The sequence below is a fragment of the Pholcus phalangioides genome, unplaced genomic scaffold (genome assembly GCF_987345545.1).
Source record: "Pholcus phalangioides strain wild (caught in Gottingen) unplaced genomic scaffold, Ppha-v1.0 ptg000011l_1, whole genome shotgun sequence".
Classification (NCBI taxonomy): Eukaryota; Metazoa; Arthropoda; class Arachnida; order Araneae; family Pholcidae; genus Pholcus; species Pholcus phalangioides.
The window spans coordinates 54,969,927-54,985,102 of NW_028301604.1; the positions used below are offsets into that span (position 1 = coordinate 54,969,927).

Genomic DNA, 15,176 nt, shown 5'->3' on the forward strand with positions numbered 1-15,176 from the left:
ACCACCTCGTAACCGAGGTCACCCAGGGCCTCTTCCAAATCTTCCTTTCTTATATTCCTTTCTAATTTCTTAATGACGACTTTTAAGTTTCTCTCATCTTTAGCCAGATATGTGCTAAATTTGTAGTCCTCTTTAACTAAAAAATCCTTGACCTCCACAAAATCACTCATAATTTGGCATACACTCCCTGTGCCACAGCTCTTGCCCTGAATTTTCCCCCACAAATGTCATTCAGCTTCCTCGCCAACACGCTCCAAGCGCCGTAATCAGTCACCGTAATCAATCGATCCTCCCAAGTATGGTCGTATAAGTCTATGGGAGAAAATATCTTAAAATATTTTCAAAAGAGAGAGATTTTGAAAAAAATTATCTGAGATCTATATACACTGCTCAAAACAATTAGGCGAGCACATGGTTTTAACAAAATTACGCAAAGATGTATACCGATAAGTAACATAAAATGAATCATCCATAATTTAAAGCCTAGCAGGAAACGGAAGAAGAAAACTTCATATGCAAATCAAAGTTCATGACGTCAAAAACCAGAAAAAGGAGATAAGGGCAGAAATCGGGATGTTGCAGAAACGTCTGTTTTACTGCCGTAACTGTGAAATTCGATTGCGCAGTATTTTTTTTTGAGACAAGGTGACTTGAGGATGTCTCAACAACGTGATTTACCGGAATAATCCATGGCATGGCGTGTTATAGGCAGACTGGAATCCGGGCAAACACAACGTAGTGTCGCGGACGCTGTTGGAGTCACCAGAAGTGTTGTTGCAAGGCTGTGGAATCGATTCCAAGAAACAGGAAATGTTAGACGCGGACCAGGGCAAAGTCGGCCACGCGCCACTACAGCAACTGATGACCGGTATATACGGTTAACAGCCCGTCGAAACAGAACAGAGAATGCTACGCAGCTGCAAAGACGGTTGCTCTTGGCAACAGGACGAAGGATGTCCAGCCAAACAGTACGTAATCGGCTTCACGAGGGAGGGCTCTATGCACTTAGGCCAATGGTCTGCGATCCGTTGACCCCACGCCACCGTGCGGCCCGAAGAAGATGGGCTGCTGAACAGCGAGATTGGGAGCAACATGATTGGAGCCAAGTGCTGTTTGCAGACGAATCCCGATTCAGTCTGGAGTGTGACACCCGACGTGTTCTGGTATGGAGGGACAGGGGCACGAGAAATAACCCCGCATTCGTTCGTGAAAGGTCACAATACAGACGAGCTGGTTGGATGGTATAGGGTGGAATCAGCATAGGCGGACGTACGGACCTGCATATCATTCGGAATGGCACTTTGACGGCCCGAAGGTATGCAGACGAGATACTGCGACCTCATGTCATCCCTTACGCTGGAGCCATTGGAGATTCCTTTGTTTCCCACGATGATAATGCCCGACCGCATAGAGCTCGTCTGGTGGAGAACATGCTTGAAGCTGAAACAATACACCGTATGGAATGGCCAGCGTGCTCTCCTGACCTGAATCGAGACTTGCAGATTGCACTTCTTGAGGAGTGGAACAGTATTCCCCAAAGTCTGATCGATAACCTCATCGCATCCATGGCAAACAGGTGTGCAGCAGTCTTAGCTGTTCGAGGAGACCACACGCCCTATTAAAACTCATGCATCATGTCTAAACAGTACTTTTTTTTATCGTTTACATGTAACCAAATTGTTGCCCTAAATCATCTTTTCATGTTTTTTCCATATTTTCAAAAAATTAAAGCTTAATTCCAAATTTTTTTTACGTCTTTTTTCTGTATTGCGCATTGATACGCGTATACTATCCATTGTATGCCAATACGTGGCTGTCTCGCACGGTTTTCTTCACTTTTTTGCTTGCTCCCCTAATTGTTTTGAGCAGTGTATATATATCGATCTCTATCTTTTTAGAAAATATGAAAGAAAAATTCCAAAAATATCTAACGATGTTCCAAAAAAAAAAAAAAAAAAAAAATTCATGAGATATCAAAGACTTTGCAAAGTAGAAAAAAGGGGGAGGTGGAGACTCAAAATGTCTGTGCTTAGAAACATTCTCATCACAATTCTGTCTTAAGCCCGGATTACACTATAAAAGGTTTATAATAATTCTTTTACAAATGCAACCAATAAGCTGATCGGTTACATTTGCTCGAATGCAACCGATTAATTTATTGGTTGCTTTTTTCAAGTTTTATAAAATAACTTTCATAAACCTTTTAGAGTGAAATCCCATCATTAGTTACTTATGAAATATAAAATTTCACTTTTTTTTTAAGTTTATGGACTTAATATCATGCAAAATATGTATGTAGGTATCGGGGGGGGGGGGACACCAAAACTGTTCAAGTGCTTAGGGTCTTCAAACATCTTAATCCGGCTCTGAGTGAACGCCGTACGTGGATAACGTTGTTTAATAAAAGTATTTAGTTTTAAAAGTTTAAAAAAATTAAAAGATTAAAAGTTTAAAAAAATTAAAACTTTAAAAGTTTAAAAAAATTAAAACTTTAAAAGTTTAAAAAAATTAAAACTTTAAAAGTTTAAAAAAATTAAAACTTTAAAAGTTTAAAAAAATTATAACTTTAAAAGTTTAAAAAAATTATAAGATTAAAAGTTTAAAAAAATTAAAAGATTAAAAATTTAAAAAAATTAAAAGTTTAAAAAAATTAAAAAAATTAAAAGTTTAAAAAAATTAAAAAAATTAAAAGTTTAGAAACGAACATTAATGCTCTGGTGCACGGCAAAGTCCTTTTTCCTTGCCTAGCTCCGGGGATTTTCGTGCTACAGGTGCCATTCCAACGCTATTTAGTGTTTTTCAGTATGGAGATCGCATTCCAATACAAAAACTTGGTGTTGCCATTTGATATTTTCGAAATTTTCTCACTGTAACCGTAACTGTTAGAGTGACACTGTTGTTTTCCATATCATTCTTGAGCGCATACCTCAAAATACCTTATGCCAAAATTTCATTCAGTTTCTTGGTATGATAGTTAGGGGCCCATATGTCGGGATAGTTTTTTTATAATCACCCCGTAGTTTGAGACATGCTTCTAAAACGCACCGAAAATGATCCATTTGTAAGAACCCACTTTTTCTTTGGTCACTCGAAACAAATTCCCTAAGATACGTTCGGATTTTTTTTCATCCACCAAACTGACCAGATATCGTCATTTCATTTTCATTTCTTTCGGTCCCATCATCATTTTTTTAAGAAAATCCCTCGCTAGAGTGGTGCTGTCGAAAGTCGCATTGATGAATGTTTTGCCTCCAAACAGCTAAGTTCCTTAAAAATTAAAAGCTGAAAGAGTATACTCTTCGAACACATGTACACAGTACAGGTAAAGCTTATGAACTTTTTGCCTTCACTCAGAAACTTACGAGAAATACGCTCAGAACTTTCAAGAAGACCCGATGAAATCTTTCATATTACTGGTTTGACAAGATAAGCATTTTGTACAAAAAAATATTTTTTCTTAACAAAATGACGTCAATTTGTCAAAATAAAAATTAAGAGAATTTGGAATAAATTATATCAATTTAATCATTATTCTTGCTTGATTAGGCCGGAATTACACTACAGAAGTTTGATAAAAGATATTTTGCAAAACTTGAAAAAACAACCAATAAGCCTATTCATTACATTCGCTCGAATGTTACCGATGCGCTTATTGGTTGCATGTTTCAAGTTTTAGAGTTGTTGCACTTGTATGTTAACTGTTGCGATTGTTATGTGTATTAACTAATAAAAATCTGATTGATATAATAAATGAAATGCATCGGGCAAGGATTTGTGAGTTTGATTGTAAAATGTATTGCTTTATCAAACGCTTCTAAAAAAATACATATTAATACTACTACTACTTCATCGCACACCAACTCCCAACTCTTGTCATATCGCCATACAGCAATTTACGGGTCGGTGAGTTGGGTCGGAAATCTTTCAACAGAAACTCATACTTCTGTCCTCATCTTGGACAGAGGGAACTTCGGCCAGACCATATTGAGGCGCCATCTATCAGTGGTCACCTCAAATTCGGTAGCGAAAGAATTTGTCATCTCGTTTTTCCCCCGGGATCGAACCCGTGACGTATTAATACTGGCAATGGTTGAAAATAAATTGTCACAATAAATTTCGCACCCGAATGGGTGGTAGCATTTTCTGCGTATCTTCATTTCACTTTTCAGACTTTCTCTAAACACTGGATGAATCAACCGGTGCCATAGACTAAACAATTAAACGATTATTATTGATTTCTATGCCACTATGTTTTTGTGTCTGTATGGTATGGAATAACAAATGTTTTTTTGAAGTGAAACTTCTTTATCCAGGGAAGTGAATTTTTGCGAGGGAAAGGAAATTCATCACAAAAACTGGTACGCTTTCTTTTCCCTCAAAACCTGTTTCGTAGAATAACTGATTGGGTGATGAATTTCCGAGAAGCAGATGGGTGGGTGGGTCAGTTTGAACGGTTTGTGTCGGACAAAGACAGTTTATTACCTTCTCCTCCTCCTGACGTCTCCCCCCTTCCGACCACACGAGAGTATACAGTCGACGCTCGATTTTAGGAACCTCTTATTTACGAACTACACGTTTTTACGAACTAATATTCTGGTTCCAAATAAAGAAAACATACTTGTATAAATGATCAAGGTATTAAAAATGTATATACTATTCTTTTAAACGCCTTTCTCATTTACGAACTTTCGATTTTATGAACTATTTTTCACGTCCATACAGGTTCTTAAAAACAAAAGCGTCGACTGTATTTCAAACACGAATGCAAGTTTTGTGACGTCACAGTGCCATTTCCTGATTGGCTGCGCTGTCATAACGCAGAATATATCGAGAGCTCTCCAGTTTTTTCTTTTTCTTCTTTTTCTTACTCTTCACTCCTGTGCTAGACCAAGGCCTCCTAGTAGTATCTAGGAGGCTTTGACTAGACCCCTGTACTAGACCTGCACCACTGTGTAACTCTCTGTTTGCTTTTAGGAAACATATAATAATGAATACCATTTCAATTGATAGAAAAGCAGTTGTACATGCGAATAAAGCATGCGTGGGAAAGACTGTGGGGGAGATCACTTTAATGATTACTTTTGCTCTCTTGGTGGACCTGTGCCTTGGCCAAACCATTCTATCAACAATGGCAACATAACCGAATAAAACCATGTCATTTGATATTTGTTTATTAAATTATTATTTTGGTGCTGGTGTAATAGAAAATTTCACTTTTCTTTATGTGTAACATTCTTTTGTAGACGTTCATTATCATATAAAAATTCCAGTTCTGATAAAAAAAGCCCCGTCCCTCTTCTGATTTAGAACCAACCTCGATTATCTGCTACGCATGGGATTTACAGGGATGGGGTTCAATTATGGTTCCATATGACACCAAACACGTTAGAATTCCACGGGGCGGATGGTGTCTTGGGGTTTAAGGGGTCAATTAGATCAAGTGGGTCAAGTTTAAGGCGGGAGAAGATTTAAGAAAGATAAGAGGTCAACAAAATCAATTTTATTTGAGATTAAATTTTTAACAATTAAAATTAAATTTAATTGACTTGAATCCAGTCATGTCAAACCTAGAAGTTTCACTTTTATCGCGCGAGATCCTCAAGCAGATTTTTTTTATTTGTGCCCAAAAAGTCAAATAAATCTAGGAACAGTTTTTCAAACTTCAAATAAGCACGCACAGACAATTTAAAAATGATATCTCTCGGTATACTTGATTTTGTTTACTGACATGATCTCACGTCAATATTTACGAACTTTTATCGGTAGTTTCATTTGCTCAGTGTTTTATGGATTGTGATGATTTGTGTGGTGAAAACAAGAGCAATCTCTTTCTTCTCTCATCAGCTTTTGACGTAACTGCTGCTGAAAAGTCTCCAATAGTATCACAACAGCAGCAGCAACGTCACTATTTCTGGTGGTAGTTTTCTTTGGACGATCGTGACGCCGCCATGCGGAGAGATTTGTTCTTTCTCTTTTGAATGACATACACTGACTCTCTCAATCCTCTTGGTACTCACTCACTAAAAAGATGGAGGGAGAGACGCAGCTTTACAAGAGCCGCTTCCTTATGCTCTTTCTCTTCGTCATCTATTCCATGTCCAATGCTTTTCAGTGGATTGAATATGCTATCATCACTAATATTGTATGTGATTATTATGGTGTCAGCGCTTTGGCTGTGAACTGGACCTCGATCATTTATATGGCAAGTTATATTCCTTTAATTTTTCCGGCCAACTGGATACTAGAACGTCGTGGACTTCGTTTTGCAATATTACTCGGATCGGCTGGCACATGTTTCGGTAAGTCATATTTTTATCACAACATCAGAACACTAGTTTAAGTTGAATACGTTCGGTTTTATAAATAGCCTATGAAAAGAAGCGCGAAAAAATTGATTTATTAAAGCGAAAATTCGTAACACAAGTTGCACGTGGTTTAAAAACGGCGGGAAACTTACACCAAACTTTCCATATCGTGTCTTACGTAACTTACACGTGCTGTTAGATAAATTGACGACTAATCAAATTTACATTCACTATTTCGTATTTCCTGCAGCGACCTTTTAAAAGTAAGTGTATGTAAACTGCGCTAATTTTTTTAAATATATTCTTGTCATATTCTTAGATTCTAATAAGTTGAATCGATAAGATCATAAGTTCAAGCGATCGTATTTCAATAGCAGCTATCTTGATGTTACTGGTGGGGAGCTTAGCTGCAGAAATGTTTAAAGTGATAAAGGCTCTTAATCTTTTTCTCCAAAAGTTGACAAAAAATGCAAATTAAATAATATAAATACAGTATAATTATGCTCAAACATTTTTTCATTTATCACGCATTTTTCCTGGCTTTAAGAATCGGAAGATTCCATTAGTGTTAATACCACTTTCATTATGTATATTCTTAAATAATGTGCATTGTACATCGTAAAGCGATTTCAAACGCATGTGTTTTTAATGTTTCAAATATTTTCTTGATATGCCAATGAAAAAGAAAATTATCGAGGGTTGAATGATCCATTTTTTGATCGATTTTAATCAATTTTAATTTCAATAGCCGGATCCAATTCAAATGAATGGCACTCATAAGTTTCAACTATGATATAAAATGTATCTGATTACAGTGGAAATATAGATTGCTACTATATAATATTGATTACTGGTGTATGCAAAACACTTGAAAGTTTGATATTGCGTTTTTATATTTTTTCGTTCTCGTAATAACTTGTATCTATTTATTTAAGTTTGTGACGACATGAACTTTTCTCGTTTTCGTGACTAGATCAAATTTCATTTCTGGCGCATTTCACATAAAAAATAGACGAAAAAAGTTTCAATTTTGCACCAATTTATATAATCAAAAAGAAAAATTCATTCCAATAAACTTGATTTCCGATAAAATTATAATCGGTTTTGTCTAGTTTTTATTGCTTGACATCGAGTAAAATGCACCAATTTTTCATGAATTTGGCATAAAAAAATACAATAAAGGTAATGTTAAGTCGCTATTTAGAGCTCCCACCATAATTTTAATTTAGACCTATGATGTTAGAAAATATTTTTTCGCTCGAAAAGTTTAGAATCAGCTGAAACGTTATTGGTGAAGTCTTTTCCACATGATTTTAAATAAATTATATTTGTTTTCATGCAAAACTGATTGAAAAGGTAATGAATACTTGTTTTATCCCACGTCATCGGTTTAATTGCGTTACATTTACGACTATTCTGATTGATGGCAAAGTACACTTCGCAGAAAAACAAACGGAAGTCGCTGTTCCCAACTTTTCTAGAAATAGCGAATGAATGGCGGGTTTTGTCGTGACTGAAATCATACTTTTGTTTTGTATACTCCTACTTGGTTGTGTAACTTGATTTCATGCACGTTCGTGAACTTGATGACTAACTTACAACGTGTAGGGCTACACGTCATCAGAGCAGCATCTTTGATGCATTTTAATAGCGACCGTTCATAAAATACGAGTATAGGTGAGTTTGTGCACCAGTCTAGACACACAACCGTCCGAGTGGCGTGGTGGCAAGATGCTCATCCAAGGTCGCAACTAGATGCTTGTTCACCCGGCGCAAGCACCCATTTTGACGCCCCCTTGTAATGTTGGAGAGGTTTTGAAAATGAAATTTGCGCTCCCTCGGGTCTAGCGCCCGGGGCACGAGACCCGTCTGTTCCCCCTTTGTTGCGGCCCTGTGCTCATCTACCACCATGAAGGTTGCCGCCAGGTCCGATCCGGTGAAAGAATTGTAGGCAAAGATAGACGTATAAGTCTGGGATGGACACGATGATTGGTATTCATATATACGCATATACATTAGATCAGTAGCCTCCATCTTTGACTCTGGGGAGGGGAGAAATGGCCTCCCGTATCTCCGCCCATGAAGAATATACATACTTTCCTTAACGAGCTTGAGGCTACCACCGATAGATGGCCTTTCATCTCCAACCGAATTCGTTAATGGCAATAAATTCCATATAGCGATGTGGCCGGAGTTTGGTTTGGTGAAGTAGTGGTATAGGCACATACACTACTTCATGGATTCACTTTTTCTTTTGCTGCAATTAACAATGTTTACCGAAACGTCTGAATTTCATTTATTTATTCCATTTTTATATACATGGATAATAGGTTTAGTCGTTCCTAAAAGTTACTCGTATTTCTCGCAGCAAACTTTCCTTCGGACTTTCAAACTCGGATATTAACACGCACCCGCAATATAAGTATTCGTACACAATTTATCATAATTTATGCAGAATAAGGCCCGAGATACATGCTACTTAGCAGCACAAAAGTACGTGCCGCTAAGTAGCATAGGTATCTCGGGCCTAAAACATTTCCATCGCTTTGTTTATACAGTAGTTCAACCGCCGTCTTCCTATCGAGCTACTGAAATACAAAAAAAGCTTTATTTTAAATTGCACAGCTTTCAAATTTTTTAAAAACAAATCCTGATAATGAAGCCGTTAGGTGAGCGTCAAACATGACAAGGTTAAAAAAATGTGCTTGAAGCTAGTCGAGCAGGTTTTTAAATCTGGTAGGAAAACAAGTGTATGGAAGAGGATACAAACAAGTTGGAGTCTTGTCAAGTTATACTGGAGAGAATTCGCTTCTAAAGCATTACGACATTCAATTTGACCCTCACAAAATTTTCATAACTGCTTTAAAAAAATACTATGGAGTTATTGAAAAACTACGGGGTATTCCTATTGCTACCGATAAATCGAAATGGATAGCAAGTTGACAATCGAGTGGGTAATAAAATAATCTCCATCTCAGCATTTTGTACGTTATGTTCGTATCATTGTTTATGCATACATGTCTTCGTGAGAGTTCGATTATGTATTTTTTAGGCTTATTTATGTCGTCCTCCAGAAGATTTGAATGACCATTTTGTGATATAATGAACCAAATATATATTTTTACATCTACGGTATACTGAGCGACTCATAAATTCGTAAATAGTTTAAAAATTAATAAAAATCGAAGGAATTGGTGCATTTGAATGCGGTTTGCAAAAAATTAATTCTCAGGAAAGGGATTTTTTTATGTACAGAAAAATTTTTGAAGAGAGCACATCCCGAAATCAAATCACTGGAAATATGCAAATCAGTCCAACAAACTGCAGTGTGTACAATTAACAGCTCATTTATGAACTTTTCTGTTGCTGGCACTTACAAAAGGTTTTCATTGTGATGACGTTTGGGGGATAAAACCTTATTGTTGAAGTTATTTTATCTCAGTCACGAATCGTCGGCTGAAGCTTTACCAAAGTTTCGCATGCAGAAGAGATTTAAAAAAGGGTCAGATCAATGTAGAAAACTCGCAATTTGAACTACTTTTTCTACACGAAAATAATCCTCCCCCCCCCCCCATGAGAAACTTTTTCATAAACTGCATTCAAATATACAAATTCCTTCAATTTTTATGATTTTTTAAACTGTTAACGAATTTATAGTACATCCTGTACATGACACGATTATCAGAAGTGTTTTGGCATGATTTCATTCCAGTTTATTTCAAATACAAAGGTCACGTCCGGCAAACTGCCCAACGAGGTGACTGAAAAAAAAATTGTTTACATGCAAGTATTAAATGATTATTCTTTAACCACTTATCAGAAGTAATATTGCTGCCGTAATATTGCATCCAAACGCCAGTGGAATATAAATTCAGTTTTTTTTCCTCTCTCATCACGAAACTTTGTTGCAACCAGGGTTGGTAAAAAAACCAAAAAACCGGGTTTTTTTTGGTTTAAACCGGTTTTTTTGTTTTAAATAGTATTAACATTAAAAACAATGAAATTTCTGAAAAATCATTCAAACTTCTAATAATTAACTAAAATAAAATGGTTATTAATGTAATTAACACTATTCCCATACTAATTAATCTAGAAATATATCTTACATTTTAACAAAAACCAACTTTTGCAATTTAATTATTTTTTGCTTAACTCAATGGATTACTGTGTTTTTCTTTCAATGTTATTATTAATCATATAGTATATAAAGGTTTTTCTCCAGTTACTTTTACTATGCTTAATTATGAAGCTATTTTGCAAAAAGTAATAAAAATTAAGTGAATATAATGCATTTAATGAGGCATAAATAATGCAGATTAATTAGCAATGATTTACGATATACAGGGTGATTATAACTAAGGTTCTGATCTCAAAACACTGCAAAAAAAAGAACGATTGTCAGAATGACTTGAAAATCGACATGAATATTCCTGAAAAAATTCAATTTTATTTGACAAATAGGGGAAAAAATACTTAAAAATGTAAAATTAATGACATCATCCAACATGTGGGAAATTTGCTTGCAGAATGGAAACGATAGCCAGTCATGGCAAAATGATACCTTAATTATAGCATTCCACGATTTCATAATTCATGGAAACATCACAAAAAAAGAAGTAATTGAACAAATAACTACAACTTAAGAAATGTTAAATATGTTGTCCAACCTGAGGGTGAAAGCACAAAAATTGTTGAAATTGTTCAACAATAGAATCGGAGTACGCCGTGGTCATGATGTGGATGTGCTTGCAATTCAGCTTCATTAAACCAAACACCCCCTCCCCGTCAATATTCCTGAGGAACTTCTAACATATAGGGAATGTGCTGGAGATTGCAATTCACCAAAGTTTGCAATCTGACCACTGTTTATAACATTTTGAGGTACCCCCACAGCCAGAAGTTGCAAGGGTTAAGGTGCATCCTGTCAAAATGGGTCTTCAGCAGCTGGTATTGCAATGTGCATCTTGATAGAAGTTCTATCCACACACTGATGCTGTGGAAGTGCTGAAATGATGTGGTTGCACAAAATAGATTATACTGCTGGCCAAGTACAGCATCATCTACACATTTTGCACTACTTGCACTTTTTTTCCTTTTGCAAAAGAAACTTCCATTGCTTCAGGAGTATCCATGCAAATTTTCAAGTCATTCTGACCAGTACTTATTATATAGTTTTGGAATCAACTTTAATTATAATCACCCTGTATATAGCTGATTATTTTTCATAAATCTGTTACTACTATACAGTAGAACCTTGATTAACTGGGCTTAACAGTGTGAAAGTAGAAAAAGAACAACTATTGAATATTGGGAGATATTGAACTGGGAGATATACAGTAGAGAGGAGATGTGCTATACTTCTTATGGGAAAGAAAATGAAAATGTATGTGAGGTAATGCAACTACTAGTACACTGGTCTTTGTCCTTTAAGGACAGCTGGTATCTTTATTGGATTATAGGACCACCTGCCCCTAGCATGATGGTGTCACTACTGTTGCTGCTTCTTTGTGAATAGAAAAAGAAACCCTGTGAGAATACACCACTACATTTAGATGTGTGATGCAATCCTTATTCATGAATTTGCTAATGAATGTAGCCAAAGGTTAGAAAATGTAAGAATGAGAAATTTTGGCTTTTGTATATAACTTTAAATAACTAAGATACTTCATATGAAAAATATATATATATTCTGGCCACTTTTATGAGACTTTTTGAAAAAAAAGACACTTATAAAATCTTGTCATTTAAAGATATACCATCAGAATTTACCCTAAGGATATAAAATGGGGTAAAAATGAAACATTTTGGCTAATAATGAACCAATATGATATTTTTCAAGGAAAAAGATTATATTTAGGCAACTTTTATTTGATTTTTTTTAAAAAAAACCACTTGGTTAAAACCAAACAACCCTGGTTGCAACCGTTTGAAAAAATTTTTTACCTCCGTGATGTATCCTACTGTATACATGTGAGGGTACAGGTGGGTGAAAAGAGAAATCTACTTCGCACCCTACTCTTATTTATAAGGATTACAGATAGAGTATAGTGTGCATATATACAGGGTGATTATAAAAAAAAACTATCCCGACATATGGGCCCCTAACTATCATACAATTCACAGAAACTGAATGAAATTTTGGCATAAGGTATTTTGAGGTATGCGCTCAAGAATGATATGGAAAACAACAGTGTCACTCTAACAGTTACGGTTACAGTGAGAAAATTTCGAAAATATCAAATGACAACACCAAGTTTTTTGTATTGGAATGTGATCTCCATTGTGAAAAACCCTAAATAGCGTTCGAACGGCAACTGTAGCATGAAAATCATCGGCGGTAGATAGGCTAAAAGTGAGGACAACCAATAAGGACAGAGAAGCAGCATAAAATAAAGCATTTTATTGTTTCACAAATTTTCCACATGACCTTGTGGAGGACTAATCAGGCTGGGATCTCAGCCGAAGAAACGGTGTGACGAATGAAACGAACATTAATGCTCTGGTGCACGGCAAAGTCCTTTTTACTTTTTCCTTGAATAGCTCCGGGGATTTTCGTGCTACAGGTGCCATTCCAACGCTATTTAGTGTTTTTCAGTATGGAGATCGCATTCCAATACAAAAAAACTTGGTGTTGCCATTTGATACTTTCGAAATTTTATCACTGTAACTGTTAGTGACACTGTTGTTTTCCATATCATTCTTGATCGCATACCTCAAAATACCTTATGCCAAAATTTCATTCAGTTTCTGTGAATGGTATGATAGTTAGGGGCCCATATGTCGGGATAGTTTTTTTATAATCACCCCGTATAATATATACTTGTCCTATTATATACTGTTTTCCTTTCATTTGTTTTTTCTTTTTCTTTTTTCCGACAAGGTTACCATATTTATCGCCGATCTCCCCGTTAAAGTTTCGCCGCAGAGCAACAGGCCTACAGCACTACAAATATTCAATCATTACACTTCACTCACAATTTGAAGTATAGATGGCATCCCTGAAAAATCAAACACTAGATACGCACTCAAACTTTGTTCCAGACACTGCCACGAAGCTGGGCTGGAAGAGATCTCGGTAACGAGATAAGTCCGATGGCAGAACCCCTAGCGTTCGTTCAATCATGTAAGTGAAGGGGTTAAACCAGCGTCCAAACTTTTTTCATCGTCCCCTTCAGAAAGTTTTTCTCATCGCCTCCCTTCTACTTAAGACAGCCAACGAGACTCCAGATAACACCCATAGCTTTTACTGGCACCCCCCCGGATCATTCCATTCGCCAGCCGTCGATATCGTCCAATTTGGGAAACACTCCTTTAAAAATTCACCAAATACGTACTTGTTTTCCGAAAAATACGAATTATAACTTTTGAAAAAATTTAGGAAAAAGCGTTGTCAGAAAAGGGAAAGAATGACATGAAACTTGATTGTACCCAGAATAAACTTCACCAGTCTAGATATCAAAAATTTATTTTTTAGTGTTTGTGTGTGAATTTGCTGTTTTATCATTCATTATACAGAGTAGCAGAAGCTTAGACCAGTTCATTTGTTATCCAGCTCGATATAATCTTGTAGTTCCAAGCATCTTAAACTATGAAATTCTATTGAAGTTTGAATTTCTTAGTCCGAATCTTTTGTTTTTCACTTCTTTGAGAAGAGAGAATCTATTACTCACTCAGTTCCGAGAGAGATAATCTGCATGCTTACTCCTATCTTGTAACCCGACAATTCTAAAATTACTTCATTCGCCATTTTGCGAAAACTTCAACTAAGATGAGTACTACAAATCTGTTGCAATACAAGTTGATCGCTGTTAATACGAAGGTACACTCCACCGATATTTTTCAATTAGCGCTTACTCGAGTACCCCCTGGTCAAACATCAAGGGAACCAAGTACCACTTGGGCTACGCCAGTGGTTCTCAAACTTTTGCCACCAGCGGCTCCTTTGCTTTAGCCATCGTTTATCTGACTTTAGAAAAGAACCACTTCAAAGCACTGAACACACAGGCGCATATCAATATCAACAAGCTTGTTTAAACACCCCTGATAAAAGTTGGCGACGTCCATTTTGAGAATCACTGGCGCCACACAGTCATTCGTTGCTTTTTACCCCAAGTTCCGCTTTAGTGTTATCTCGCTTTAACAGATTCGCTTACAAGCGATTGGTAAGAAATTTGGATGATCTCTGATGAAATCGGTGATAAATATGGTAACCCTTTTAACATGCGGTTAGGTTAGGAAAAGAAGGAAAGAAAAACAAATGAAATGAAATAAAACAGTATAATACATAAGTATAATAAAAAAAGTATATATCTATTATACTCTTATCTAAAAGTATTACAGATAAGAGTAGATACGAAGTAAATTTCTCTTTTCACTCTTGAGAAGGATGCATCACGGATTTAAAAACTTTTTCCCATAGGATTGCAACAAAGCTTCGTGGTGGTGAGGAGAGATGGAAGAAAACAACTTTTTGAATTTATTCCACTCGCGTTTGGACGCAATATTACGTCCTTAATCGTAAAGTGGCTAATTTCCATTTTGCTGGAAAAACCACGGAACACTTTTAAAATCACTGCACTATACCAATTAGATTTTATTTTCTGGCCAACAGCGTGTAAATAGTGAGTAGTTCTCTGGGAAAATCCGTAAAAGTATTTAAAACCCATGGACTCTCAATCTCGTCCGAAAAAACGCTCATGAAATTGTACAGATATTTAAAAAAAATTAAACACACTACTTGGACCCGGGTAGCGCTTGTTCTGGTGGACGTGCTTTGTTGGAACCTGATATTTAGGTTGTATGAATCATGGGTAAAGAAAACTGCAATAAAAATAGTTAAATTTTATACCAAGGTTTTCAGTTCATTTCCCC

The 15,176-nt window shown here is 36.2% G+C and overlaps 1 protein-coding gene across 2 annotated transcripts in view; it reads left to right on the top strand.

The window, feature by feature from the left end:
• Window positions 1-5,957: 5,957 nt before the first annotated feature.
• HisT (Histamine transporter) overlaps window positions 5,958-15,176 on the top strand; it is a 66,284-nt gene continuing 57,065 nt past the window's right edge. Inside the window, exon 1 of one of the 2 annotated variants that reach the window (XM_089239722.1) lies at window positions 5,958-6,299. In XM_089239722.1, the coding sequence (XP_089095848.1) occupies window positions 6,292-6,299 (8 nt within the window). In that variant the 5' untranslated portion in view covers window positions 5,958-6,291. The remainder of the gene's footprint in view (window positions 6,300-15,176) is intronic. The other variant, XM_089239721.1, reaches the window with a different exon arrangement.